The 26,296-nt window shown below is 42.6% G+C and overlaps 2 protein-coding genes across 3 annotated transcripts in view; one reads left to right on the top strand and one right to left on the bottom strand.

The window, feature by feature from the left end:
• Positions 1-19,081, top strand: part of SLC25A18 (solute carrier family 25 member 18) — a 21,377-nt gene extending 2,296 nt beyond the window's left edge. Inside the window, exons 2-11 of one of the 2 annotated variants that reach the window (XM_079140247.1) lie at positions 3,790-4,139; positions 8,835-8,923; positions 10,289-10,411; positions 10,653-10,708; positions 11,899-11,989; positions 12,702-12,820; positions 14,219-14,384; positions 15,248-15,402; positions 15,993-16,068; positions 16,404-19,081. In XM_079140247.1, coding sequence (XP_078996373.1) covers positions 8,904-8,923; positions 10,289-10,411; positions 10,653-10,708; positions 11,899-11,989; positions 12,702-12,820; positions 14,219-14,384; positions 15,248-15,402; positions 15,993-16,068; positions 16,404-16,545 — 948 coding nt within the window. In that variant the 5' untranslated portion in view covers positions 3,790-4,139; positions 8,835-8,903 and the 3' untranslated portion in view covers positions 16,546-19,081. Of the gene's footprint in view, positions 1-3,789; positions 4,140-8,831; positions 8,924-10,288; positions 10,412-10,652; positions 10,709-11,898; positions 11,990-12,701; positions 12,821-14,218; positions 14,385-15,247; positions 15,403-15,992; positions 16,069-16,403 lie in introns of both variants that reach the window. The other variant, XM_079140246.1, reaches the window with a different exon arrangement.
• ATP6V1E1 (ATPase H+ transporting V1 subunit E1) overlaps positions 18,620-26,296 on the bottom strand; it is a 24,549-nt gene continuing 16,872 nt past the window's right edge. Inside the window, exons 7-9 of the mRNA XM_079140270.1 lie at positions 24,064-24,158; positions 20,414-20,501; positions 18,620-19,147 (exon numbers count right to left, since the gene is read on the bottom strand). Coding sequence (XP_078996396.1) covers positions 19,085-19,147; positions 20,414-20,501; positions 24,064-24,158 — 246 coding nt within the window. The 3' untranslated portion in view covers positions 18,620-19,084. The remainder of the gene's footprint in view (positions 19,148-20,413; positions 20,502-24,063; positions 24,159-26,296) is intronic.

Below are 26,296 nucleotides of genomic sequence, written 5' to 3'. Positions count from 1 at the left end.
CCTTCATCAAATCTCACTCCCAGTTCTGCTTTTTCTGTCCCCTCCTCTGCACTGCCAGGGGCTTTGAGGAATCTAAAGCTAACAGACCAGTCCTATCCTAGCATCCTGTGTGTATTTGCAGTCTTGTGCTGTTTGACAATATTCTCTTTACTCCATGTGGCAACTTCTGCAACTGCTGTTGCACTTTATTCAACAAACTTCATGAGGTCATGTTTGGCTTTGCTACCCTTACCAATGATTTCCAGTTTAAGTTGTCTCATTAAGGGTTATCTGATGTCCTAACCAGGAGGTCACTTTGCATGTTCTTTGTGTGTGTGTAGGTGTGTGTGTGCTCCAAATCTTTTTTCTTTCTCCTAATAACATGCCCGTCACCAACACAGTTTCATTTATGCTTTGGAGTCTAGACTCATTTTCCTTGGATTCTTCCCTCCTTATAAGTGTTGCTCCAGTTTCCTCTATTTAAATATGTTTCTCTACCTTCATCCAAACTGCCTACATAGAATGAGGCTTTTCGCCTCTACTGCCATCTCCTGTGATTTGGGTCCCTGCTACCTTTCTAGAGCTAGTGTCTTGCATACAGGCAGTGTCATCGGATCCCTTCCCAGCCCTCTGATCTTCCCTGGAGCACCTAGCAGGTGGGATCACCTTCTTTGGAGACCAGTTTTTCACAGGTGCTGTGCCTTTGCATCCTCCCAGATCTCTCACTTGTTCTCTTTGCTTCCAAGAAGTAGGAATTTCCTTAGAATCTTCTTCCACCACTCTTTTTTTTTTGTGTGTGTGTGTGTGTGTTACTAGGAATTGAACCCAGGGGTATTTTACCACCAAGGTGCATCCCCAGTCATTTTAAGATTTTTGGTACAAGGTCTCGCTAACTTGCCCAGGCTGGTCTCAAACTTGCAATCCTCCTGCCTCTGCCTTCCAAGTACTGGAGTATCCGGGGGTATAGTAGCGCCACTGCAGCTAACTCATGTCTATTCTTTTCTTCCTAATGCTTCTCTCTTGGGATGATTTTATTCTATGGAGATTCAATTTTCTGTGTTTAATTCAGACTTCTTTCCATCTTTCAGTCATTCTTTCCAAATTCCAATTTGACATTCCACCTACATGTTCTGCCACTGTTTGTGATTGGGTTTGTTTCTTCCACCAGTTTTTAAAATTATATATAATTTATTGTCTAGACTTTATTTCCTATCATCTGCTTATTGTTTATAATCCTTTTTTAACAAAACTGTTCTAATAAATACTGACACTATCCTCCTCTCTCCAAGGCCATCCATTTATACGTAAATGTAACACTATTAGTGTCTTAGCTTATCTTTGTTGCTTCCTTTTATAATAGTGGTAAAAAAGGATATATTTACTATTTTAACCATTTTAAGTGTACATTTCAGGGTACATTTATCTTATACAACCATCACTACCATACAGAACTTTTAAATCTCCAGCTGAAAATCAAATACTCCTCATTCTCCTCTCACCCTAGCCTCTGGAACAATCTGTATCTGAATTTGACCTCCATTTAAGTGGAATCATACAGTTTTTGTCCTTTTGTGACTGGCTAATTACACTTAGTGTAATGTTTTCAAGATCCATCCATGTTGTAGCATGTGTTAGACTGCCCTTTCTATTGCTGAATAATATTCCATCGTATGTGTAGACCACTTTTTTCTTACCCTTTCTTCCTTGATGGACACTTGAGTTTGCTTCCATCTTTTGGCCATTGTGAATATTGCTGCTGTGGACATGAGTGTGTAAATATCTGTTTCAGACTCTGCTTTTAAAAAAGTTCTTTTGGGTCAACCCCAAAGTACAGTTGCTGTATCCAATGGTTATTTGTTTTTTTAATTTTTTGAGGAACTACATACTGTTTCCCAAGCAGCTGTACCATTTTACATTCCCGCCAGCAGTGCACAGAGTGTAATTTCTCTACATCCTCCCCAACATTTGTTGTCTCTGGGTGTTTTTGTTTTGTTTTGTTTTGTTTTGTTTTGTTTTGTTTTTTCCATAATAGCCATGTTGTAAAGGGTGTGAAATGGTAGAACCCTTACTTTTACACATTGTTATTCTGTCTTCTGTAGCTGCCACTCTTAGTTCAGACCAAGAGTCAATTTTCCCTCCTCTTTCCTTTCACCCTGCCATGGACTCTCCTACCTGGAGTAGTAATCCATCGTCTTCCTTTGCCCACACTTCACACCTGGTGTCTGCCCCTGACATGTTTGGTCATCTATCTGCCTAGCCCATCTGTTCTTCACAGAAATCATTCTTCATGACCTATTCAAACCACTGACACTGCCATAAACCTGAACGTGCCCTTTGGGCCCTTACTCAGTAGCTTCTGTTGCCCACCAAAGAAAGGAGAAAATACAGTCACTCAGTGAACACCTTTTATGTGCTTGGCATTCATTTCACAGATGGATAAGCAGGCTCAGGAAAGTTAAGTAGCTTATTTAAGATCACACAACTAGAAGGCAGTAAACCAGGATCAGTTCAAAAGCAGTCTTGATTCCAAAGCCTCTTCTGTGGTGCACCCCCATGTAAACCTCACTGCAAACCTGATATCACATCCCCATGTGCGGAAAGCATCATGGTATCTAGGCGCAATAGCATATGCCTATAATCCCAGCCATTTGAGAGGCTGAGGCGGGAAGATTGTGAGTTCAAAGCCAGCCTTAGTGACTTAGGCCCTAAGTAACACTGCAAGACTTTGTCTGTAATAAAATACAAAAAAAGGACTGGAAGTGTGGCTCAGTGATTAAACCCTCCTGGCTTCAATCCCTGGTACCAAAAAAAAAAAAAAAAAAGAAGAAGAAGAAGAAAAGAAAGCATTGTGGCAAATAATTTGCCTAAAGGAAGACAGCCAGGAATTTGGGAGCTAGGATGTGAACCTGGGTTTCTGCCAGTGATGTCTGTGCCATGACAGTTCCTCATATTTTCCAAACCCTTGACCTAAGAACAAGGTCATGTATCATCTGGACCCAACATAATGCACCAGGTTTTCTTTCTGCTTCCTCATCCCTTGCCCCAGTTTGCCACTGAAGTTCTAGAAGCTGGTTGTCATTTTGACACCTCTGCCCTTTCTCAGCCTCATCAACCTCTTCGCCAGCCTTCTAGCCCAAAATCAATTGCCACTTCCTCCCTGAAATTTTTCCGGTTCTCCAAATTGGAAGGAATCTTGAACTCATGTAGCATGTGATTGAGTTCACATTAATTTGTAAGATTTTTTTGCGGGGTGGGGTGGTAACCAGGAATTGAATGCAGTGACACTCAGCCACATTCCCAGTGCTTTATACTTTTTTGTTTTGAGATAGGATCTCACTAAGTTGCTTAGGACCTCAGCCTCTTGATCTTGAGCTCCTGGGATTACAGGTGTGTGCCACCATGCCTGGCCAATTGGTAAGCTTCTTAAGCACTAGGGAAGGTGCCCAAACAATGCACTGTCACAGCTGAGCACATGACAGCCCACACAGATAAATACTAAATGAACAGAAGGCTGCCTTGCAGGTCAGTAAAACAGTAACTTGCTATTAGAGAAGTGCATGAGGAGCTGGGTGTGGTGGCACACCCTGGTAAACCCCAGTGACTCAGGAGGCTGAGGCCAGAGGATCTCAAGTTGAGGCCAGCCTAGGCAATTTCACAAGCACCTGTCAAAAAAATAAAAAGGGTCCCCCAGCAGTACAAATAAAAATGATAGGAGACCAAACAGCAGAGGCTAGCTCCTGGCACTGAGTGTCTTGGTACGTGTTTGCAGTACATTGGTTTGCCCTTGTTTGTCCACCTCTTGGCTTCTAGGTCTCTGAGTGGGCGGAGAGTGCTCTTACCCCAAGTGGCCTTGGTCAAATCACTGTCCAGCCTGAACTTTCTGTCATACTGACCATCAAGTAAAGAGCCACCTGATTGCTGCCAGGGGACATTTGGATTGGCTGTGGTGTCCTCTCTGGGGTCTGATTCAAAGCAACCTGTCTGAAGGTGCAGTGGAGTCCCAGGTGAAAGAACTGGATGAGGCGGGAGGGAACCTGACAAAACACAAGAAAAACCAGCTGCTGTTGACCAGCATTGTAAACCACCTCTTCCCTGCAGTCCCACGGTAATCTGGCCTCCATCCTGGTTCCAGTAAAGGCAGAAGATTTTTCCTGAAGGAGGTAAGCGTTGGTCTTGTCGGTGTCAAGTTTAAAGTTTGGAAAAGACTCTCCTAGCAAATAAACAGGTAGAGAAAGGGAAGAGCAGCCAGTGGGAAAGGATCTCCCATCTCACAACCTGTTCCAGTGCTGGTCAACAGGTTAAGAAGTGGGCAGGAGGAAGTGACTGTTCCCTGACTATGGGGCACCCAGGTAACATGGAAGCCAGGAAGCCGTTACTTTCTTGGCAATGAATCAAGAAACAGCTCCTGCCAGGCAAGGCAGCCCTCATCTGTAATCCCAGCAACTTGGGAGAGTGAGACAGGAGGATCGCAAGTTCAAGGCCAGCTTCAGCAACTTAGTGAGGCCCTAAGTAACTTAGACCCTGTCTCTGGCTCCCAGCTGCTAGTGCAAGGGGCTCTATTCTGGGGAGAACTCTCACTCTGCTATTAAGATGAGGTGGGAGTGCTGGGATTGTTGCTTGATGGTAGAGTGCTTGCCTAGCACTGAAGGACCTCAGGTGGAGAAGTGCTTGAATGGCAGAGCAAAACGCAGTACAGGGGCTGGGGATATAGCTCAGTGGGTAGAGTGCTTGCCTTGCAAGCATAAGGCCCTGGGTTCAATCCCCAGCACCACAAAAAAAAAAAAAAAAAAAAAAAAAAAAAAAGCAGACTCTGTGCTGGATAGTAGGTTTAAGTGGAGCAAGTTTGCAGGTAGGTAACTGTAGGAGGCGGTCCAGCTCTGGTTGGATGGTACTGGATGGTGACAGGCTCTGGGGAAGACTTGATGGTGTTTTTCCTATCTATGATGAACTGGTTTTCTCCAGATCCGTTATGGACCAATGCTTTTGAAAAATACAATAAGAATGAATTATAGAAAAATAGAATTTTCAAAAAAGATGAAGCATAAGCCCACATTTTCAACTAATATATTCCTAAACATAAAATGGACTATCAAGGGGCTGTGGGGGGAGCACTTTACCTTAGCATGCATGAGGCCCCGGGTTTGATTCCTACTACTGCCAAATTAAAAAAAGAAAAATCATTTGTGAGAAATAATGTATTAGGAATCCATTTTTATAATTTTCTGTGCTTTCTGAGTTTTCTAATTGTTTCCCACTACTTTTTAGTACTTTAAGAAATAGCACAAATATTCATTAATAACAAAAAGTAATCCACTATTCCTGAAGTATTAATGAGCTTTCCCCAAGCTGAGCAGATGGGAGGGGTCACAAATGAGTTCTGCTGTTCTGTGGTGGGGAAGAGACCTAGGTAGCCTCCAGAATGCTGGTCAGTGTGACAAGATCAGTGACACAGGGCTGCACTTTGCCACAATCATCCTTAGCCACCTCTTTGTTCATCAGATAGGATCTGCAGTGGTGGAGGGAATGAGAGACATGGCTGGAGATGGGGCCCTGAGTGGCCAAATGCCAGGCCTGGGTCATGCTGGCAGAATGGAACACCTGAAGGGACATGGTCTGCAGGTATTCTTTTCACTTGCCTCCCACCATTGCTGGAGGAGGCCATCCCAAAGCCCAGATTATCCTGTTCTCTCCACTGCTGCAGGAGCTTCCTTTCCTGACTTCTTTCCTCACTGTCCAGTCCTTCAGATGTCATACTTGAGCTAGCTCCTAGTTCTTCCCTCTCCTTTAGCCTGGACAGTCACCATGTCCAGGTCCTTTTCCTCTTTAGGATGATTCCTCCCAGCCCAACCTTGTTCTACCTGATCCTACCTTTCCCATTCCATCACTGTACCATGATGTCCTCTCACTCCAAACTTCTTTCCCTCAACCCATTCTTCCAGAATAATTCCTCCCATACCACATTCAGTATGGTATTTTCCCCCTTCAAAGCATTCAGTGTTTTCTCACAACTTTCAGGATCAAATAAGATTTTCTCTTTTCCAGGGGTGGGGGGCACAATTTATATTTGGTAGCCATAGTTCTCTGAAAGTGACCAGACCTAGGAATGAAGTGAGTCACTGTCATCCGGATTTGCAACACCACCAGAACTCTCCCCCATCTCTCCTTAGCTCTGTACCTTAGTTACTGTTCATGACAAATCATCTCTCTGTTTCCCGAGCCATAAAACAGTTTGCTTATAAGTCCCATGTTCCAGAAAAAAATTTCCCTGAAAGAGACTTCATATATACTCTCTAAATTCCTATGGAAAAGATCAAATGACATTGCTCAAATCAGGTGCCCATCCTTAGATGACCACATGTTAGCCTGTGAATGGAGTTACGTATTGGGAATCAGGCAGTTACCCTGCATCCAGTGGGAATGGTAAGGGAGAAAGAAGCAATTCCTGGAAAAGTGGTAATCGAAGATAGTTATCCACTCTATTCCACCTTTTGATGCCTAAGAACATGTAAACAATTTCCTACACATCCACAATTATCATAATTAATCAATAATTATCACATATGAAGTTGTAAATACACTAGTCTTCCCAAAGCAAAATAATTACATGTCATGACAAGACACTGCATACAGAGTTAATGAGATGGAGCCTCTGTTTTCCAGATTATGATTTTGATGGGAGGCAGGATGCTAAGGATGGAAGCCAGTTCCTTGCACAAGTTAGGCAAGCACTGTACCACTGAGCTCCACCTCTGGCCTTCCCATCAACGTTTGGAACACGCCTTTTTTCTCTCTTAATGTGTCGTTTTCTCTCTTAACAACTTATTGAATGTCTCAACAGCCAGTACACTTTACTATCCTGATATTTTGCCACCAAATACCTCAAAGCTGGAATTTTTTGAGGTACACAGTTTGAGCTTCAAAAAATGTTAGGTAGCTAGTCATGGTGGTGCACACCCATAATTTCAGCTGAGGCAGGAGGATTGAAAGTTCAAAGCCAGCTTCAGCAAAATAACAGACTCTGTCTCAAAGTAAAACTAAAAAGGGCTGGGAATGTGGCTCAGTGGTTACATACCCCTGGATTAAATCCCTGGTACTAAAAACAAAACAATAACAAGAAAAAAATGAGATGGTGGGTGACTGCACAGGAACTGACCAACTCTCCAGAGGCAGACCCTAGAAGTAGACTCTCAAGCCTGTGCCTTCCTTTCTCTCAGCTGATCCCAGACTTTGGGATCTGGAATGCAAATTCTCACTCCTAATGCTAATTTGAGAGATCAGATTATTGTAATTAGAAATATCAGAAAGCAAGTCTAGCAAGATATGAAATAAGGTCAGTTTGATGCCAAGACAGGTGAGAGTCACAGAATCTAAGGACAGGAATGTACCTGGCATCCAGGAATGAACTGGAAACAAGGATTAAACAGCATCAGGAATGAATCCCTCTTGTTTCTTCACATCTTCATATGTGCTTGTCTCACTTTTCTGAATCTCTCTGCAGCTGTTTTTCTTGTTTTGCCAACTGATCCAAGTTCCATATTACAAACACATTCTTCTAGTTTCTCCCACAAAAACTTCACTGTTTCTTTAACTGTTCCTTTTATCTTTCACATCTTGCTCATCAGGAAGTTCTTTCTGTCCTGTCTTCCATAATTTACCCACTTTTCAGCACCCCTTTCTTGGACAGTCCCTTACTGCAATAATTAAATTGGTCTTTTTTTTTTTTTTCCCCCTGTGGTGCTACTGATAGAACCCAGGGTCTCATGTGTGCTAAGCAAGTGTTTTATCACAGCCATGCTCTGCCCCAAATGCTTTCCTCAGATCCTACATGATTCTCTCCTCACTAACTGCCTTAGGATCATCTGCTTCATGAATCTTTCTTGGTCAAGTCTCTACTGACATTTTCTATCCCTCCTTCCCTACTGAATTATTTTCCTCCAAAGTTATCATTCTCCAATCTCTTCAGGCTTATTTTTCTCATTTATATGTCTCCTCAAATTAAAGTCCCTGAAAGCTGGAATCATAGTCTTTTGTTCACTACCATTGTGTATCCCTAGATCTGGAATAATGCCTAGCATTCAATAAATTTTTTTAATATTAATAAACCTCCTAAAGAGATTGCTTCCTCTCTTTCCTTTTCTCTCTTTTCTTCCTCAGAATAAAATGCGTAGAGACAATAAAGAATTGCTGGCAGCCCTGGGGTACACCAAGGAGCACAGGAGGGCAGGGGACCCAAAGAGGCTTGTAGGAAGGCTGGAGCTCATACCAGCCTCCTTCCAGCACCAGGACCCTTCCTGGTACGGTGCTGGGCTTAAGGCCGAAGCCCTCGTCTTATTACACTTATTGTAGTTCCTACATCCTGAGCACTGCCCCTGGTGTTTTCCATATGTGACAACTATAAATAAATCCAGAGACAAATTGGTGTCATCGGAAGTTTAGAAAACACAGTTTGAGAACAAACTTTAGAATCAGTGTTTTATTTAGTTTTTGGATACTACAAGAGGGATTCCTGGGCCTTAGCAATACCTGGAAATTCCTACTTTGTATCCTGTATCCTCCTTTGTATCCAAGTTCTCTATCCAACATGCTCCCAGAGCCTCTGTTTGAGATTGTTGCTTTTTTGGTTGTTTTGCTGGGGATCACACTCAGGGTCTCATGAAGTTTAGGTCGCTTAACCACCTCTCTTACCCACTTATTATCTGATCTCTAAAGTCCAAAAGGTTGAGGATTCTGATCTAAATCCCCAAAGTCCAAAAGGTCTTGGAACACAGGGAAAGCTGGCAGTGTCAATGCATTGACACTTCTTTGTGGGAAGTTGGAGTCAAGGAAACAGACACCACTTATTTCCCTTCCAGTAGCCCAGAAAGCAGCTTCCCTTGAGGAGCCTTGTTTCTTTGGACCCACCAGCTGGCCATAGTCCCTGCAGAATGTCCAACCAGGATCTGAGGTAAGCTCTGGTGGAACAGCAGGTTTGGAGTAACAGAACAGAACAGCTTAGTATCCCCTATATCCTGAAGAATAAGTGTGATCATCCCCTTCCTGCCCCAGCAATATGCATATTTCCCCTCAAATACACACACACACACACACACACACACAAATATACAAACAAATATATAATACTATTAAATATAATTTGTAACTGGGTGCATCATCTCAGATTGCAAAATTCAAATCACAGTTCTATTTGTTGTCACAAAGTTTCCTACTTGCTTATTAAGGGTCCTTTGTGAGAAAACCTGTTATCTACTTTACCACTTACAGGTAATCTATCTCCAAATATTTTGCTCACATCTGCCACTGGCCTGATAATTAAAAAAATTTTACTAGGTTCCCAGGAGTCTGAGAAAGCTTTATTTTCTATGTTCTATCTTCTTAAACTCCTATATTTAACCAGGATGAAGGGACCCTATTATCTATCTTGCTTTGGCTAATCTCAAAATAGATAATCTCAAAATAGATAATTTTAGATAATCTCAAAATTTACCCTTAGTTATCTCCTGATGACTAGCAGCCCTCATTGTCAGAGATGTGTGTTCTCTTATTTTTAACAATAGCTATCATTTACCAAATACCTTAGTTTATTTAATCTTCACACAGTTCCTTAGGTGAGTTTTACACAGGCTCAGAGAAGTGAAGTAATTTGCTTAAGTAAACAGTCAGGAATTGCACTGTTCTGCCTTACCTTAAGCCAGAAATAAAGTTACAGTTTGAAAACTGTGCCACAGGTGGCTTCAAGTGTGAGGTGGAGATGGGGAGATAGCTCAGTCGGTAGAGTGCTTGCCTTGCAAGCACAAGGCCGTGGGTTCGATCCCCAGCACCCAAAAAAAAAAAAAAAGTGTTAGGGAAAGTGAGAGAATAGGTGGCACCTCCAGAGGGCGTGTTCCAAGGCTGAACTGAGGCTTGTCAATATCCCTGTGAGGATCCAGGGGGCAGAGTGGACCTTTTTCCTAGAAGCCCCTGCTGCATCCCAGCTTGGCGAACACAAGTACCCACACAAGTAGAGTTAGCCCAAGATGGTTCAGACCTGTGAGTATAGGCCTCCTTGGAGGAGATCTGGCACCCCCAGCTCCTGCCTGCCGCATCCCGAACTGGGGCCTGCAGGAGAGAGGCAGTCAGCCAGGGTTGGGTAAGAAGCCAAGGAGAGGGTCTCTAGACAGCTCCAAATAGGACTGAAGGCCTTGCAGCTGCCATTCTATTTTTCTCTGCCCTATTCCTACTCTCATGTCCCCCCACAACCACTCCTGGCTGCATGTGGCTTTCTGTGAGCAGCCATCCTCCCTCATATTCCTCTCTCCTTCCCATGAACTAGTATTGCAGCAAAACTCATCAATGGAGGTGTGGCAGGGCTCGTGGGGGTGACCTGTGTGTTCCCCATCGATTTGGCCAAGACACGACTGCAGAACCAGCATGGAAAAGATATGTACAAAGGAATGTAGGTATTGGAGAGTGGTATGGGTGGGGAGGAAGGGCAAGGGGCCTTCCAGAGGTTCTTCAGGAAGTGTGTTGATGGTGGAGGGACTTGGGGAGCATGGTCAATTGGGTTGTGCCCAGAAAGATCAGGACATGGGGAGAGATCAGGTTTTGGGGAGAGCATTGCAAATGTGCCTCATCCTGCCCATGAGGGGGCAGCCTCCTGGGCACCACTGACTTCCTCTTCTGGCCTCTGCTTCTAGGATAGATTGCCTGATGAAGACGGCGAGGGCAGAGGGCTTCTTGGGCATGTACCGAGGTGGGTTTATCAAGCATCCCAGGGGAGGCCTACCTTGGCATCGCAAGGACAGTAGGTGTGGCACAGAGGCCCAAGACCTTGTGAGTTGACAGCACACTGGGTGTAGGTGTTCCTCCTGGTCAGGGAGCTGCTGGAACAGGGCCTGGGCTACCAGGTGACCCTAGACTACACTGACTTTTCATGAGTCTTTGATGAGCTCTTTGACAGAGGTAGAGGTAACCGTTTCCTCCTAAGACTTCTTGGGGGACCAGTGAGCCACTGTGGAACCCAGGAGCCCCAGGTTCCTCCATTCCCTAAGCAAGTTAGCCCCAACCTGTCTCCCTCCCACCTCCCTTGCCTTCTGCCTCCCTACAGGGCTGATAGGACACCCAGCTACTAATAGCTGAAGGGGAGAGGCTGAAAGGGACTGAGAGTGGAAAGGGCTTGAGCTCTTCCCTAGCATTAGCCTATGCTGCTGCTGTCTTCTGCAGTAGCCTCATCCATGATTTAGGTCTTGGAAAACAGGACCTAGGCTAGGTTTTTTTTGTTTGTTTTGTTTTGTTGTTGTTGTTGTTGTTGTGCTGGGGATTGAACCCAGGGGCACTTAACTACTAAGCCACATCCCCAGCCCTTTTTCTTATTTGAGACAGAATCTTGCTAAGTTGCTTAAGGCCTCACTAATTTGCAATCCTCCTGCCTCAGCCTCCTGAGCTGCTGAGCTGCTCAGGTAGTTGATACTGTGTCTGGCTCCCTAGGCTAGTTCTGAGAAAAAGCTGATACGCCATTATCCTTGAGCAATAAAACAAAATCTGTGTGAACTCAACCACACAGTGAGGCTGGACCAGTGCTATACAGAGTAATGGAAATTCAATCCCTGTTACCTGCCCCAGGGGCTGATAAGTGGAGGTACTTGTTTATCCTCAAAGATGGAAAGCACCACTAAGGACAAAAACAAGATGATTTTTTGATAATTGGATGTGGGTCCATAAAGGAAACAAATATGTTAGATAGAAGAAAATGTAGAGAGGAAGTGAAAAGTAAATTTGCTTAAATAAAATAAGGTGAGCATCCCTGCTTGGCTCGCTGAGACCCCCTCTGCCCCCACAGCTTTGCCTGGCCAGGCTGTTTGTATGTTTTCTTTGAGCGGTGGCCTCTGGAAATCGTCACTTTTGGGACAGTCATAGTTGCTCATCTTTGTTCTTCATCTTTAGGGGCTGCAGTAAACCTCACCTTGGTCACTCCAGAGAAGGCCATCAAACTGGCAGCCAATGATTTCTTCCGGCAGCTGCTCATGGAAGATGGGTATGGACAAAAGGGGTCAGGGACAGAAATCTTTCACCTTGTCTTGGGAAGAGGATTATAAATGTGCCTCAGTGTATCTGTCTGCGCATATTTATATATGTGTACATATATGGCTAGGGGCTGGTGAGTTTGGGCAGGTGGAAAGTAAAGGGAAATAAATGAACTGGTATAATTTGGAAGAGAGGTAGGAAATACATTGAGAGAAAGAATATAAAACGTGGAATATGTTTGCAGATATATTTATCAACCAGCAGATGATTTTTTTTTTTTTTTTTTTTTTTTTTTTTTTGTGGTGCTAGGAATCGAACCCATGGCCTTGTATTTGCAAGGCAAGTACTTTACCAACTGAGCTATCTCCCCAGCCCCAGCTGATGAATTTTTAAATCAGCCTGGAGACACTTTCTAGTTCTATCCTCCCATTGCTCTAGATATAGTCCATAAGGGATCAGGGAGAATCAGATACCTGCCCTAGGTACTTTCATTATTACTGGTTTCATCTCCTATCCAGGTGTTTAAGTCTCAGGTGTTTAAGAAGACCAACCCTTAGGCCCAGGTGTCTATTTTCCCAACTGAGTGGGTGACCCAATGGTCACAAAGACAGGTACCATTTATGAAAAGGTTTCCTCCCCACTGCCAAGGGAAGATAGTAGATAAGCCAGAGCGGGATGGCAGTTTTGGCCTGAGTCTGAGGAATTGACTCCTGCTCCCATAGGATGCAGCGGAATCTAAAGATGGAGATGCTGGCTGGATGTGGGGCTGGAATGTGCCAGGTGGTGGTTACCTGTCCCATGGAAATGCTCAAGATTCAGCTGCAGGATGCTGGACGCTTAGGTGAGGCCTATTTCAATTCCACATGCAGTTAGTAAAGACTGGGAGCAGAATGGCTCACGTCCCTCATCCCACCTTCACCTGCCAGATCCTGAGTCAGCTTTCTAGGTCAATAGAAGCCTTTACCTCATGTTTATTCCTTTCAACACTTCCAGCTCAGAACAAATAGCAGAAATGAGAACTTGGATTCAGGAGGGACTGAGCATCTTACACCTAATACTTCTCTTCTATTTCCTTAGCATTTAGGCTGGATTTCCTAAAGATTTTAAGAAATGCCAATGACCTGCTCACTCAGCATTCAGCTAATAGGTATTTTATGCTGTAGAAGCTGGCTTTTAGTGGCAAGGCATAAAAAGGGAGAAGAGAACCACTCCTATTCTTTTGCTGTTCCTTGAAAGAGAAATTTGGCCTTTCCTAAATCCTGGTCCTCTCAGAAACAGAGTGGTGTAAATTTTAACACATGTAGTAAGATCAAAGGATATCTAAAGAATCAAATTCTATAAAATGGAGAAAGGTAAATGACATTCATATAATCCTGGAATACTTGAGGGAGAAGACACCCCAGGAAAACTGGAGGAGATGATTTTTAAAGACAAAAAGATTTCTTGTTTACTGCATTATTCAGAACCTAAATGGGATTTCTCCGTCCCAAAGTGCCAATAGGATGGAACTATCAAAAAGGTCTCAGGTGGAAGACAGAGCTGGGAGCAGTGCTAAACTACTGTAATTCAGCAGCTTTGGAGCCTGAGTCAGGAGTATCACAAGTTCAAGGCCAGCTCAGAAACTTCTAGTTTCCTGGGGTTTGTCCCTGGATGAACTAGTATGAAGCAGAACCACTTCTCAGAGCTTGCAGGCTCAGTTTCACTTTGAAGCATCAGTGCCATTGTAAAAAGCAATTCATTTCAAGCAGGCACCTGCACTTCAAGTGAATGTTCTGGAAAAGTCTGACAGATGGATTTCCATGAAACTTTGAGAATTGATCTCCTCAGCAGTCCCACTTTCTAGCTCAAAGTTGGTGATTTTAGCTCCAAGGGCTCTCTTGCTAGCACACTTTGTATATTGGGCCTGAATCGTGCTCTGAATGTGCTGGCTGAGAACAGCCTGGAAATGCAGAACAGAAGCAGTTTGTGCTAGTTTCCTCTAGAGAAGACTGGGTAGGTAATGATTGTGCTCCTGTGAAGAAGCCTACAAAAAGGGATCACTCGTTAGATAATACAGACCTTTGAAAACTTTTCTTGAAGCCCAAAATTAATGCTCTAAAATTGGGACAACCTTCAGGATTCTAGTTGAGGTAACTCAGCTTTGCACCCTGAGTTGTCTCAGGACTGTGAATTCAGAGCCACACCTTGGTTGAGTGTTGTGCAGCGCCTGCTGAGACAGAGCCTGTCCTTTCCTTTCCAGCTGTCTCTCATCAGGGCTCGACCTCGTCACCTTCCTCCTCCAGGTCTTATACTACTGGTTCTGCTTCCACCTACAAACGCCCGTCTGCCACCCTCATTGCCTGGGAGCTGCTCCGCACTAAGGGCCTGGCTGGTCTCTATAAAGGCCTGGGTGCCACTCTCCTCAGGTGAGCCCTTCTTCCTGGACTTGGGTATAGCAGTCCAAGGGGAGGATCACAAGCACTGCCAATTCTTTTTTTTTTCCCAGAATATTCAAACCCAAGTTGGCAAACTCCTGCTATGCTTTCTGCTGTCATAATCGATTGCAACAAACGGGCACCAGAAGATTGAAACTTTAGGCCCATCATTTTTTTGTGTGTGGAGGGTGTACCAGGGATTGAACTCAGGGACACTCAGCCACTGAGCCACATCCCTAGCCCTATTTTGTATTTTATTTAGAGACAGGGTCTCACTGAGTTGCTTAGGGTCTTGCCAAGTTGCTGAGGCCAGCTTTGAACTCATAATCCTCCTGCCTCAGCCTCCGAAGCAGCTGGGATTATAGGCATTCACCCTAACTCTAACCACGCCTGGCACTTTAGGCCCTTCTTCAGTGAGCAGGTCCTCATGAGCCCTAGGTGTTCTGTGGCCCAAAGACACTTAAGAATGCCCTTCTACAAAGGAGAGCAGACCTCTGTAAATAAGTGGATATATCCCTTTATCTTACTATGCTATTGGATTTTCTCTTCCCTACCTACCCACTTTTATAGAATTTGTTACCCTTTTTGAGTCTGCGTCTGGCTTCTCATCCATAGGTTGAGGGTGCAGGTAGGGCAGAGTAATGAGCTGGGGGTGGAGGGAGGCAAGCAAATATTTCCTCTCATGCAGATACTCACCCTACGTTACCATGGTGTGCCAAGCTAAGAGTCAGTAATTGTAGCTTCTCTCTGAGTCATCTGCCAAGCCCTGTAGCTCACAAAGTCTTGCATGGCCTCCTGTGGAAGGAAACCTCAGAGCTGTGCAGAGCTCAGTGTTTCTTCTTCCTCTAATACAGAGATATTCCCTTCTCCATCATCTACTTCCCAATGTTTGCCAACTTGAACAACCTTGGGGTCCATGAGCTTACTGGGAAGGCCTCCTTTGTTCATTCCTTCATGTCAGGCTGCGTTGCAGGTTCCATGGCTGCTGTTGCAGTCACACCTCTGGACGGTAAGTACGGAAGACATTGGGCTTGGTACTGGGGATCAAGGCTTGATCTGCTTTACAAATGAGGTTTCTCTGTAGCCAGCTTAGGGGGTAAACAGTACTTCTGAACACCTTTTTGGGTCGCAACCTGTGGCCACTGCAGTTCACCAAAGGACCTCACAGAGAAGTGGGCCAAGGAGAATGCTGCTATTTCTTATTACTGACAAACTGTCACCTTCTAGGTGTTAATTTCTTTAGCTTTTTGCCCCCCAGTGAAGTCATGAACTTTGCTGACATTTTTTAAACTATGAGAAGGCAGAAGCTGAACAGAATGAGACCTTGCTTCCTGTCACTAGGATTGCAGCTGGCCCCTCTCCCATGCAAGTGGGTTTTCTACACCAAAAGCTGCCTGAAAATCCTGTGCTAGAATTTCATTCATTGTATAAATGAGGCCTAAAGAGGAAGATGTGTTATAGATCACACAGGGGCAGAACTGGCTTCATAGTTCAGTCTTATGTATATTCATTCTAAAAGGGAACCCTACCACTTCAGGTTGAGTGAAGGACACCAAAAACAAGATGTCCATTACTTATTTTAACTTCTGCTCAATTTAGTTCTGAAAACTCGAATCCAAACCCTCAAGAAAGGCCAGGGTGAGGACATCTACAGTGGGATCATGGATTGTGCCAGGTGAGCCCAGCAGCCCTTCAGACACCACACCAGATCTGGAGACCCATCTTATTGCTTAGCTCTGGGTTTCTTTGAAATGTCCCTTTCCCTTACCTCTTAAACAAAAGTGTATACTGAGAGTTTGTTTCTTCTCTCTTGCATCCTTTTTGCATGTCTCCCCCAAGTCTATTTTCCTGGGCCTTGACCCCATTGCTAAGTAGCCAAATTGGATCCATGCCATGGACAAGGTTTGGCTCCCTCACACTATTGCTATGGAGTGACACCTATTCTCAAATGAAGGTGCATAAATGAGTGTGCTCCTTCCCTTTAGCTCACTTGCTCTTTTCTCTCCCCAGGAAACTCTGGATTCAGGAAGGACCATCTGCCTTCATGAAGGGAGCAGGCTGCCGGGCCCTTGTCATAGCACCCCTCTTTGGGATTGCCCAGGGTGTCTATTTCATTGGAATTGGAGAGCATATCTTAAAGTGTTTTGAGTAGATCCAGCTGGATCACAGCTCCTCACTTGCTCCCACCCCTCTTGCCTGTTTCACTTAGATTAGAAGGGTGTGGGGGTAAAGGTGATCCCCACATTGTATTTTGTCCTCTAACTCATAGAGCTACCTCAGTCTCAGAAGAAACAGCCCTATTCTAATAAGGCAGGTTCAGTATAGCCTTATTCTCCCTTTATGAAACCTACATTCAAACCTACATTCCTGCTACCAGGAACACTCAGAAACACCTAATCACCTAATTTCAATAAGAATAGCATGCACTTTTGAATTACAGGACCTTCACAGACAGTAAAGACAGAAGGGCTGTTTTTGTAATTTAACATTTCTATTTCATAAACAGTATACTTGAGTCAGTGTGAAGATTTATTAGTTTTGTTAAATAACTTAGTCTAAGCATTGATATTGAGGAAAAGGAAGATCAGAAGTCCAAGGGCTGAGGTAGAGCACTTGCCTAACATGCACAAGGCCCTGGGTTCCATTCCCAGCACCACAAACAAAAAGTCCAATGGGACCAAAACCAGCATCTTATTTGAACCAGGCACCCACTTGCGCATCACAGATGGCTTAGTGGACCTAACTGAGCAGCCTGGTCAAGTCCAGACAGTCATTCTGCCCCAAATCCTTCTCCTGGAACATGGACTCTCACAGACCTTTCCCAATGGCTGTCCACAGACTATATGAAATAAAGTTGAATGGTGAAAATCTTGTAATAGTGGGCACAGAAGATAGGCTGCAAGGAATAGTGTCTAATCTTCTTTTCTGTATCCACTTTAGAACCAAACTAGTTTTTAGAGCACTACAGCAGGTCACTACTACACTGAAAACTGTTACTTATCTAATGGGGATGGAGAATAGTCAGAAGGACACTTCATTTTATGTTTGAATCCTGACCCTCTCTACCCTTCACATTGAGGCGCTAAGTCAGCTGTGACAAGAGTTCTCTTCATGGGCCTCAATTCCTTCCTCCATAGATTGCTACAGAAAAGAGAAATAATGTCACACAAATGGGGTCAAGTCCTGAGGAAAAAATATCTATTCCAATAGCTGGTGTCTACATTAGTTCCCATCTAACAAAACTTGGGTTGAGGAGGAAAGTGGATGGTACTAAAAATGGTCAGGCAGAGTGGTCTCATTCTAAAAGAACTACCCTCCAGACAGACCAAGTCAAAATGCCAACTCTGCCACTGACTAGCTACAAGCCTTTGGACAGCTCTCTATCATCTGACAAAATACAGAATGGGGAGTGGGAGGAAGGAAGAGAAAGATCTCTGAAAGGATTTTAGCCTAGCAGTAAATAACCCTCTTTTATACTCTGCCCAAATTAATACAATGATTTCCTCAATAAAGTTTGACAATCCACAAGCTGAGGTGTGGCCCAACTGTAAAGCATGTGCTTACCATGTGTGAGGTCCTGGTTTCCACCTAACACCAAAAGGGGGAAAATAAAAAACAAGGTACACAACCCTTCAGAGGATAGGTAATACTGAACAACTGTTCGTGTATACAGGCTCATATGGGGCTTCAAAGAACATGGTAATGGTCTTATAAAATGAGCAAGAAGCTCCAGAGGACAGGAGAAGTTTAATGATTTCAAGTACTGGCAGCTGTGAATTATCAAATGCTGTAAGATTTGGAAATATATTTCATTTTTAGGTTCCTCAGTATTTTTTTTTTTTTAGACAGGGTTTCACTACATTGTCAAGGCTGACCTTGAACTCCTGGGTTCAAGTGATCCTCCTGCCTCAGCTTTCAGAATAGCTGGGACAATAGGTGCTCATCACTGCATCCCATCTTCACTCAAACTACAGGCCTGCAGTGTCATTCACAAGAAGTTATAATTAGCTGAAATAGTGATGAACACCTATAATCCCAACCACCTGGGAGCTGAAGCAAAAGGGCTCTTAAGTTCAAGGTCAGCTTGGGCAACTTAGCAAGACTCTGTCTCGAACTAAAAAGGGCTGGGATGACACTCAGTGGTAGAGTGCTTGCCTAGCATGTGCAGGTCCCTAAGGTTTGATCCTTAGCATGACACATACATGCAAAAATTAATTTCAATTCAATCCACATAAATCTTTTGTTTTAATAAATAATGTTCACAACTTAAATCACATTTACAGATGAAGAAAAATTCTAGGCCCAAATAGGTAACAAGGTACTACTGCTGGAAGGAATGCATACCCCACACCTAAAGAGCAAAAAACACCATGCATATCACTGTAGAGACTAGGTAATTACAACAGTGAAAAGAACAGGAGACTTGGTGTAGTCCATGAAGTACCATCTAACCCCTCCTCTTCAAGCTGCAGAACCAAATAAAAGCTGTTGTACCTTAGACAAACTACAAGTGGGTCCTGATCACACTGAGGAAACTACCCATTGTTAACATTAGGCCAAAGGCGTTAGCTACAGAAGGATATCCATTGATAAATATAATACCAGAACAACAAAGAAGCCACATAGCAAGCTACATAGACAATCTTGCTTCTTAGAAGTAGAGCAGTGGATTAATTTCACCTCCCAAAGGCTTAGTCCAAAAACTTCCTATTGGCATTTGCACCAAACAAGGCTCCTCGTACTTCAGGCATCATCTGTGAAAAAAAAAATTTAGTTAAGTATCATCAACTGGGAAACTTGTCAAAAACTGCATATTTTAGGGGGTTGAGGATATAGCTCAGTTGATAGAGTGCTTGTCTCACAAGCACAAGGCCCTGGGTTCAAATCCCCAGCCCCACCAAAAAAAACTGCATATTTTATCTTAACCACATCAAGAAAGTCATTAACCTCTACATGGTTGGGGAGGCAATCACAAAGCTAAATTCACCAAATCTGCCTTTGCTTATCTGATGCACTTTAACTGAACTAATCACAAATATGGAGTTCAGACTGCTTACAAGAAAGACAAAGTAAAAATATGAAAAATCTGAAGTCATTACTCTCTAAGGCCTGTTATATTATGATCTAAGGAGAAGAAAGATTCATTAACAATATTACCTCATAATTCTGGATCACCTACATTTCTTTCTCATAACAAGCATTTGTTGAGTGCACACTATGTGCCAGGAGGAACCACACAGAATACTTAAGACACAAGTTTGTGCTGAAGCATTCCTTACATCAACTAACATGTCCTTAGGATTTAGCCTCAAACTTCTAAGACTGCAGTGTTATTATATATGGTAGCACATTTGAAAAGTATGCTAGTGAAACTAAGGACTTCTAGGGATGGAACTCAGGGCCTGGTACATGCCCTCCACACCAAGCTGCACCCTCAGGCCCTGAGTTTGTAATCTTAATTTAAACATTCATCCACGGCTGGTGGTTACTGTACTAGGCTACACAGCTCTAATGTTTAAGTTACCAGAAGATGACATGCAAGGCCAAAATGCTTTGGCTATAAAGTTCTTTTAAGTAAAGGAGAAACCGAGTTGGCAGTCTAGAAGCAAATTAGCACTGATGGAAGATGCCCAGCATTGTAGAGCAAGTGGGATTTTCCTGGTTTATTTCCTATAGTTCATTTGTGAAAACATGGAAAGATCTGAATAGTCAGCAGCCTTATATTTCCTTTAAACAACTATTTACTTCAGTTTCCATAATTCCTGATGGATAAAGAACTCAATCAGCACCTGTACAAGTAGTGAGATGTATACATTAGAATCCTAGATAAACAGCACTCTGGTTCTGATCCCCTATGAACCCTATCACCTTAGTAATTAAATGCTGCTGCATTCTCTAAGTGGAAAAAAAAAAAAAAAAGTGGAAAGTGACAAAGTCCAAATGCCAGTGCATGGACATGTGTTCTGTACCACTTCAAAGTAACAGCCAGACCAGGTAACAAGAAGTTTCCCCACACTCACCTGCTGGGCTATGAGATCCAGCCGGCTTTCCAGGGTGTTGGAAACCTTTATTTTACGATCCCCATTATAGATCTCAACTCCACCAGCTCTACAACAAACATAGGAAATAACAATTTTATAGATTTGAGGAAGACAAAAAACACATGGTATGCTCAGGTCATTTCCTTGGAAGAAGACCACTTGGGGGCATGGAGTGTGCAAAATGAGCAACAGGCCTGACATTAATTCAAAACACTTCTGAGGGGCTGGGGTTGTGGCTCAGTGGTAGAGTGCTTGCCTAGAACAGGTGAAGCACTGGGTTCCACTCTCAGCACTATATTTAAATTAATTAATTAATTAATTAATTAATGGTATTTTGTCCATCTACAACTAAAACAAAAATATTTTAAAAGATGCTGGGATGGAGTTGTAGCTCAGTGGGAGAGCGCTTGCCTGGCATTTGCAAAGCATTGGGTTTGATTCTCAGTACCACATATAAATAAATAAAATAAAGGTCCACTGACAACTAAAAAATATTTTTAAAAAAATGCTTCTGAGTTCAGGTATTTGTGGTGTTAAATGACCACTATATGCCAGTCTGATTCTTATACATCATACAATTCTAATAACTACCCCTTCCTAAAAAATGGAAAAAAGGAAAATATCTCAGTAGGGTCAATAGGGTCTCCTGGTGAGACTGAGTCCTCATTTAAAAAAACTTTTTTTGGTAGGGGGTGTACTAGTGATTGAACCCAGGATCACTCTACCTCTGAACGACATATGCAGTCCTTTTTTCTTTAAAATATTTTTTAGTTGTAGATGGACACAATACCTTTATTTATTTTTACGTGGTGCTCAGGATCAAACCCAGTGCCTCACACGTGCTAGGCAAGTGCTCTACCACTGAGCCACAAATCCAGCCCACACGGCCCTTTTTATTTAATTTTTGAGACCATGTCTTATTACATTGTTCAGGCTCGCTTTGAACCTGCAATCCTACCTCAGTCTCCCAAGTGTCTGGGATTACTTGGCATGCACCTCCAGGTCAACCTCATCTGAATGTTTAAGGCAATACTCCTAACTGTCTCTCTGAAAAGCATTCGGACTCCATTCTGCAAAACCTCAACCCAAAGTCCTACCTGCAGCCACGCCTCACTCATTCCTTTCTTCAGTCTTACGGGCATAAAGTGAACAGGCCAAACCTATTACACAGGTCCTCTGAAAATGAAATTCATTTACTATGTCTTTTTTCTTTCTTTTTAGTACTGGGAATTGAACTCAGGGGTACTCAACCACTGAACCACACCCTCAGCCCTTTTCTATATTTTTTTTAGAGACAGGGTCTCACTGAGTTGCTTAGTGTGCCTTGCTGTTGCTGAGGCTGGCTTTGAACTCTTGATCTCACTGTCTCAGACTCTGAGCTGCTGGGATTACAGGTGTGTGCCACTGTGCCTGGCTTATAATGTCTTTTTATTATACCGACTTTTTTCTTGAAATTAGCAGGCTATCAGACAAGGCCAGGAAGGTTTTGCAAAACTTCTTTTGAAAATTTTTAAGGGACAAGAGCCTTAATAGTTTTCTTACATCTTCTTCCCCATTTCCATTTGTTTCATCTATTTTTGGTTTCTCTAAACAGCTTGTATTCTTCATGAGGACAGGACTGTTCCTTGCTGAAATCCTGACCCACTGTCTATGGCACAATTCTTTGTTCCACTGGGGGAGTGAGGGAGAGCACTGAAAATATGCCAGGAACCTCTTCAAGGTCAGCAAGGGTTTCTCCTTACTGAATCTTCCCATGGACTTACAAAAATCTCAGTGTACCCATTATTTATTTCATAAACCAGGAAACAGGCTTACGTTCAAACACTGAATAAAATGATAACAGAGTAACTGTCCTGACAATATTCAAAATGCCACTCTGCACTGGAATATGTCTATAGTCCCTTATCTGCAATACTGAAATCCAAAAGCTCTAAAAACAAAAAATATCCAGTTCATATGGCTCAAGAACTGAAAATGTTCTTTAGTCATTTAGCACCAACAACTTCAAACCTTTAGTGTTCATTCTCCACTGTGTGGATGTTCCTGTTTCACTTGGAAACACTAGTGCATCTGAACATGGGGCAATGCCTCAGACCTTGGTGGGGATGTTACAGAACAGTACTTTTCTAAACTCTAAAATTCAAAACACATATATCTCCAAATCTTTCAGTAAAAGAACAATGCTCTTTTATTATTGCTGTTTTTGTTTTTCATGCTAGGGATGAAACAGGGATTTTTAATAAAACCTGTTATTTACCAGCACTTCAACTAGTGTTAACCTGCTCTGCCCGCTCAGTTTCGAAGCAATGTGCCAGGCACTAATGCTGGGTGTTCTTTAGACAGTGTCTCATTTAACCACCACCTGAAGTCTATAAGCTAGGTGCTGTTATTATCCCAATTTAGAGATGAGAAGAATCAAGGTTCAGCTGTAGTAACTAGTCAAAGATTACTCAATTAAATGGCAAATGAATAATCAACCCCAATTTGAGAGCATGCATGAGGCCCTGGTTTCAATCCCCAGCACCAAAAAAAAAAAAAAAAAAACCTGACAATAATGTCAACTAAAAACACCTGACATGGGGCTGGGGTTGTGGCTCAGTGGTAGAGCTCTCGACTAGCACAAGTGAGGCCCTGGGTTCAATCCTCAGCACCACATAAAAATAAAGACACTGTGTTCATCTTACAACTAAAAAATATTTAAAAACCTGACAATAGTGTTCTCAAATCTAGGTCTCACTGTCCTAAGTCCCATACTCCTACAACTAAGTTCATAATGTGTCCCAGGACTCTCTTAAAATTAGTCAATGGTGGCTAGGTGGCATTAGACAGACATGTGAGATGGGAGAAAATGACCCTGGCCTCTATCTTTGATAGAGTTTCTACAGCCTACCCCAATTGCATTAAGTTTACTAGGAACACCTGCCTGAGTCTGTCATTCCCTCATAGTCTGCAGAAGTACCAATGTTACTTGAACCTAATTATTAGCACATGCAACAATCCTAGTTTTTTGTTTTGTTTTCCCTTTTGGCAATGTTGAGGACTGAACTTAGGGCCTCATGCATTCTTAAACAAGTACTTGATTCTTGTTTGGTAACTACTTAATAGTAGAGATTCTCTTCCTCAGTATCCAATACAGAGCTTATGGACTCAGCTGTAAGTTTGGGATGTAGTGCTACCTCTCTTTAGGATGAACGAAGCAACCATAGACTTTTTTAGAGTATATTAGCTGGTTAACAAAGAAGAACAGAGCATTTCCAGAGAAAACAGCAGCATTTTAAAAAAAAATTTCTGGCTAAGAGTGTGCTTGACAAAACACACTTCTAATTTTGGTCCAGGGCCTTGCACATTCTGAGCATACAATCTCTTACTATACCCCCAACCAAGCATGTTTAAATGCTTTTTTTTTTTTTTTTTTTTTTTTTTTTTGTGGTGGTGGGACTTGAACCCAGGGCCTTGTGTATGCTAAGCAAGCACTCTACCAACTGAGCTATATCCCCGGCCCCTAAATGCTTTTTAAAAACACTTTAAATGCTTAAAAAAAGCACTTAAACATGCTTTTACAAAGTCCTTTGTGCAAAGAACATTCTTGCAGTGAGAAGCAAGACATTAATGGCAGGAATACTCCTTACATTTCCTCAGGCAGGTAAGCCTCCTGATCAATTTGGACATCTACATCCTTCTTGGTGGCAATTTTGTACATAGGAATAGCTTTCTGCACTGCAGCCTGAAGGAAAAAAAAAAAAACACAATGAGAGGTTTTAACAAACTCTTGAACAGGTAACCCTCCCCCCACACCCAAATCAACAGATTTTACAAGTATATTCCTATTTACTCCAAGTGAAAAATATAAGCTCTGCTAATCGAAATGTAAAATAGTGCCACCTCTAAGGAAGAATGAGATTAACTGAGAGGCTTCGTGCAGCAAGGATGAGACAGTGAGCGACTTCTGTGAATAGACTTTGCAGCTAACCAGACACACCAGAATAGACAATAGTTGTGAGAAGTGTGGGAAGGTAAGAGGAAGATCACTCCAGCCAAGAGCATCAGAAGAGGAGCAGGTTTGGCGGTTGACTGAGTTTGAAATGGCAACTGCAAAAGATTAGATGACAGTCTACACAAGAAAGGGTGGTATCATTCCACACCCATTAGGATGGCTATTATAAAAAAAAAACAGTCACATGCAGTGGTATTGCACCTGAGGTCCCAGCTAATAGCAAGGATGCAACAGGAAGATCATGTTAGCCTAAGAACTCAAGGTCAGCCTAGACAAAGACCAGTTTCAAAACAAAAAACACCCAAACCAGAAAAGTGTTAGTGAGGGTGTAGAAAAATTAGAACCTTTGTGTACTATGGCTGGTGGGAATGTAAAATGTAGCAACTGCTTGGCAAACTATGATACTTTCTCAAAATTACCTTATAATCAATTCCACTTTTGGGTAAGCACCCCAAATTAGCAAAAGTAGGGACTCAAATTTGTATAATTATGTTCATAGCAACAGTAATCACAATAGTCAAAAGGTAAAACAACCCATGTGTCTATCAATGGAGGAATGGATAAGCAAAATATGGCATATATATTTGATGTAATATTATTAATCTTAGAAAAGGGAATGGACCCAGCACTTGGAAGACTGAGACAGGAGGATTGCAAATTCAAAGCCAGCTTTAGCAAATTAGCAAGGTCCTAAGCAACAGTGAGACCCTGTCTCAAAATGAAAAATAAAAAGGGCTGGAGATGCAGTTCAGTAGTTAAGTGCTCCTGGGTTCAATCTCCAGTACCCCCCACTCAAAAAAAGAGAGAATAAAATTCTGATACATACTACAACACAGGTGGCACTTGACAACACTATGCTAAATAAAGTGAGTCAGTCACAAACGGACAAATAATGAATGAGGGAATAGAAGAGAAAGAAGGAATGAATACGGCAAACAGGGAGTTATTGTTTAATGGGTACAGAGTCGCACAGGGGAAGATGAGAAAGTTCTAGAGATGCATAGTGGTGATGGTTGCATGGCAATGAGAATCAACTAAATGCCACAGTTCACTGGGGAAAAAAAAGATTAAAATGTGTTTTTACTGCTATATTTTAATTTGTATGGTCAAACATAATTATTGGAAAGGCCAGTCTTCAACACTATTGTGCAAACTCTAGTGAATATATAAATAGTATTTTCATGAAGGAATTAAAGAACTTCAATTTTTTTTTTTCTGATAATGTTACTAGTTGTATGTATTCAGTAATTCCCTGCTCTTTGTAGCTAATATAGCACCAGTTTGGAGAGCTAATAATTGACAGTATAAAAGTTTCAAGAAAACACTTGCTTGATATCCAGGAATACAGTGTTATCTAGACACTTAGACCCACCTCCATAGAAAGACAGACCCTTGGTAAACTCTCCACTCTAATGTCTAATACTCTCTGGTTTACAGGCTTATAATGAGGTGTCAACACAAATACTGATCCATGAGATGGCTGACAAACTAGAACCATAATTCATTACAGTAGCAAATATGTACCTTAGACAAATGAATACCTAATGTTCCCCGGCACATTTTCCTTCCTAGGAGACAAGTTACTTAGGGAGACAAATCACACTAAGAATACAAGGATATTGTTATAAATGTATTGGTGTGTTCTAAGAAATGCAGTTGCCAGGAGACTCAGCATGTCCTTGCCCTACAACAAGCTACATGGAAGAAGAATGTTAATCAGATAAGCAACCTGATGACACTATCAGAGAGACCAACCTCTCTTCTTTCTCTGAGTATGTGAATACATTTAATTAGGTTTTAGCCAGGCCTTGTATGTGGCAGTAGGCTGCCTCCTGAAGAGGGCATTGCCTATCTTTGCTCCAGTGCAG

The sequence above is a fragment of the Sciurus vulgaris genome, assembly GCF_902686455.1.
Source record: "Sciurus vulgaris genome assembly, chromosome: 5".
NCBI classification, from domain to species: domain Eukaryota; kingdom Metazoa; phylum Chordata; class Mammalia; order Rodentia; family Sciuridae; genus Sciurus; species Sciurus vulgaris.
This window is presented reverse-complemented; position numbering and strand designations above follow the sequence as displayed.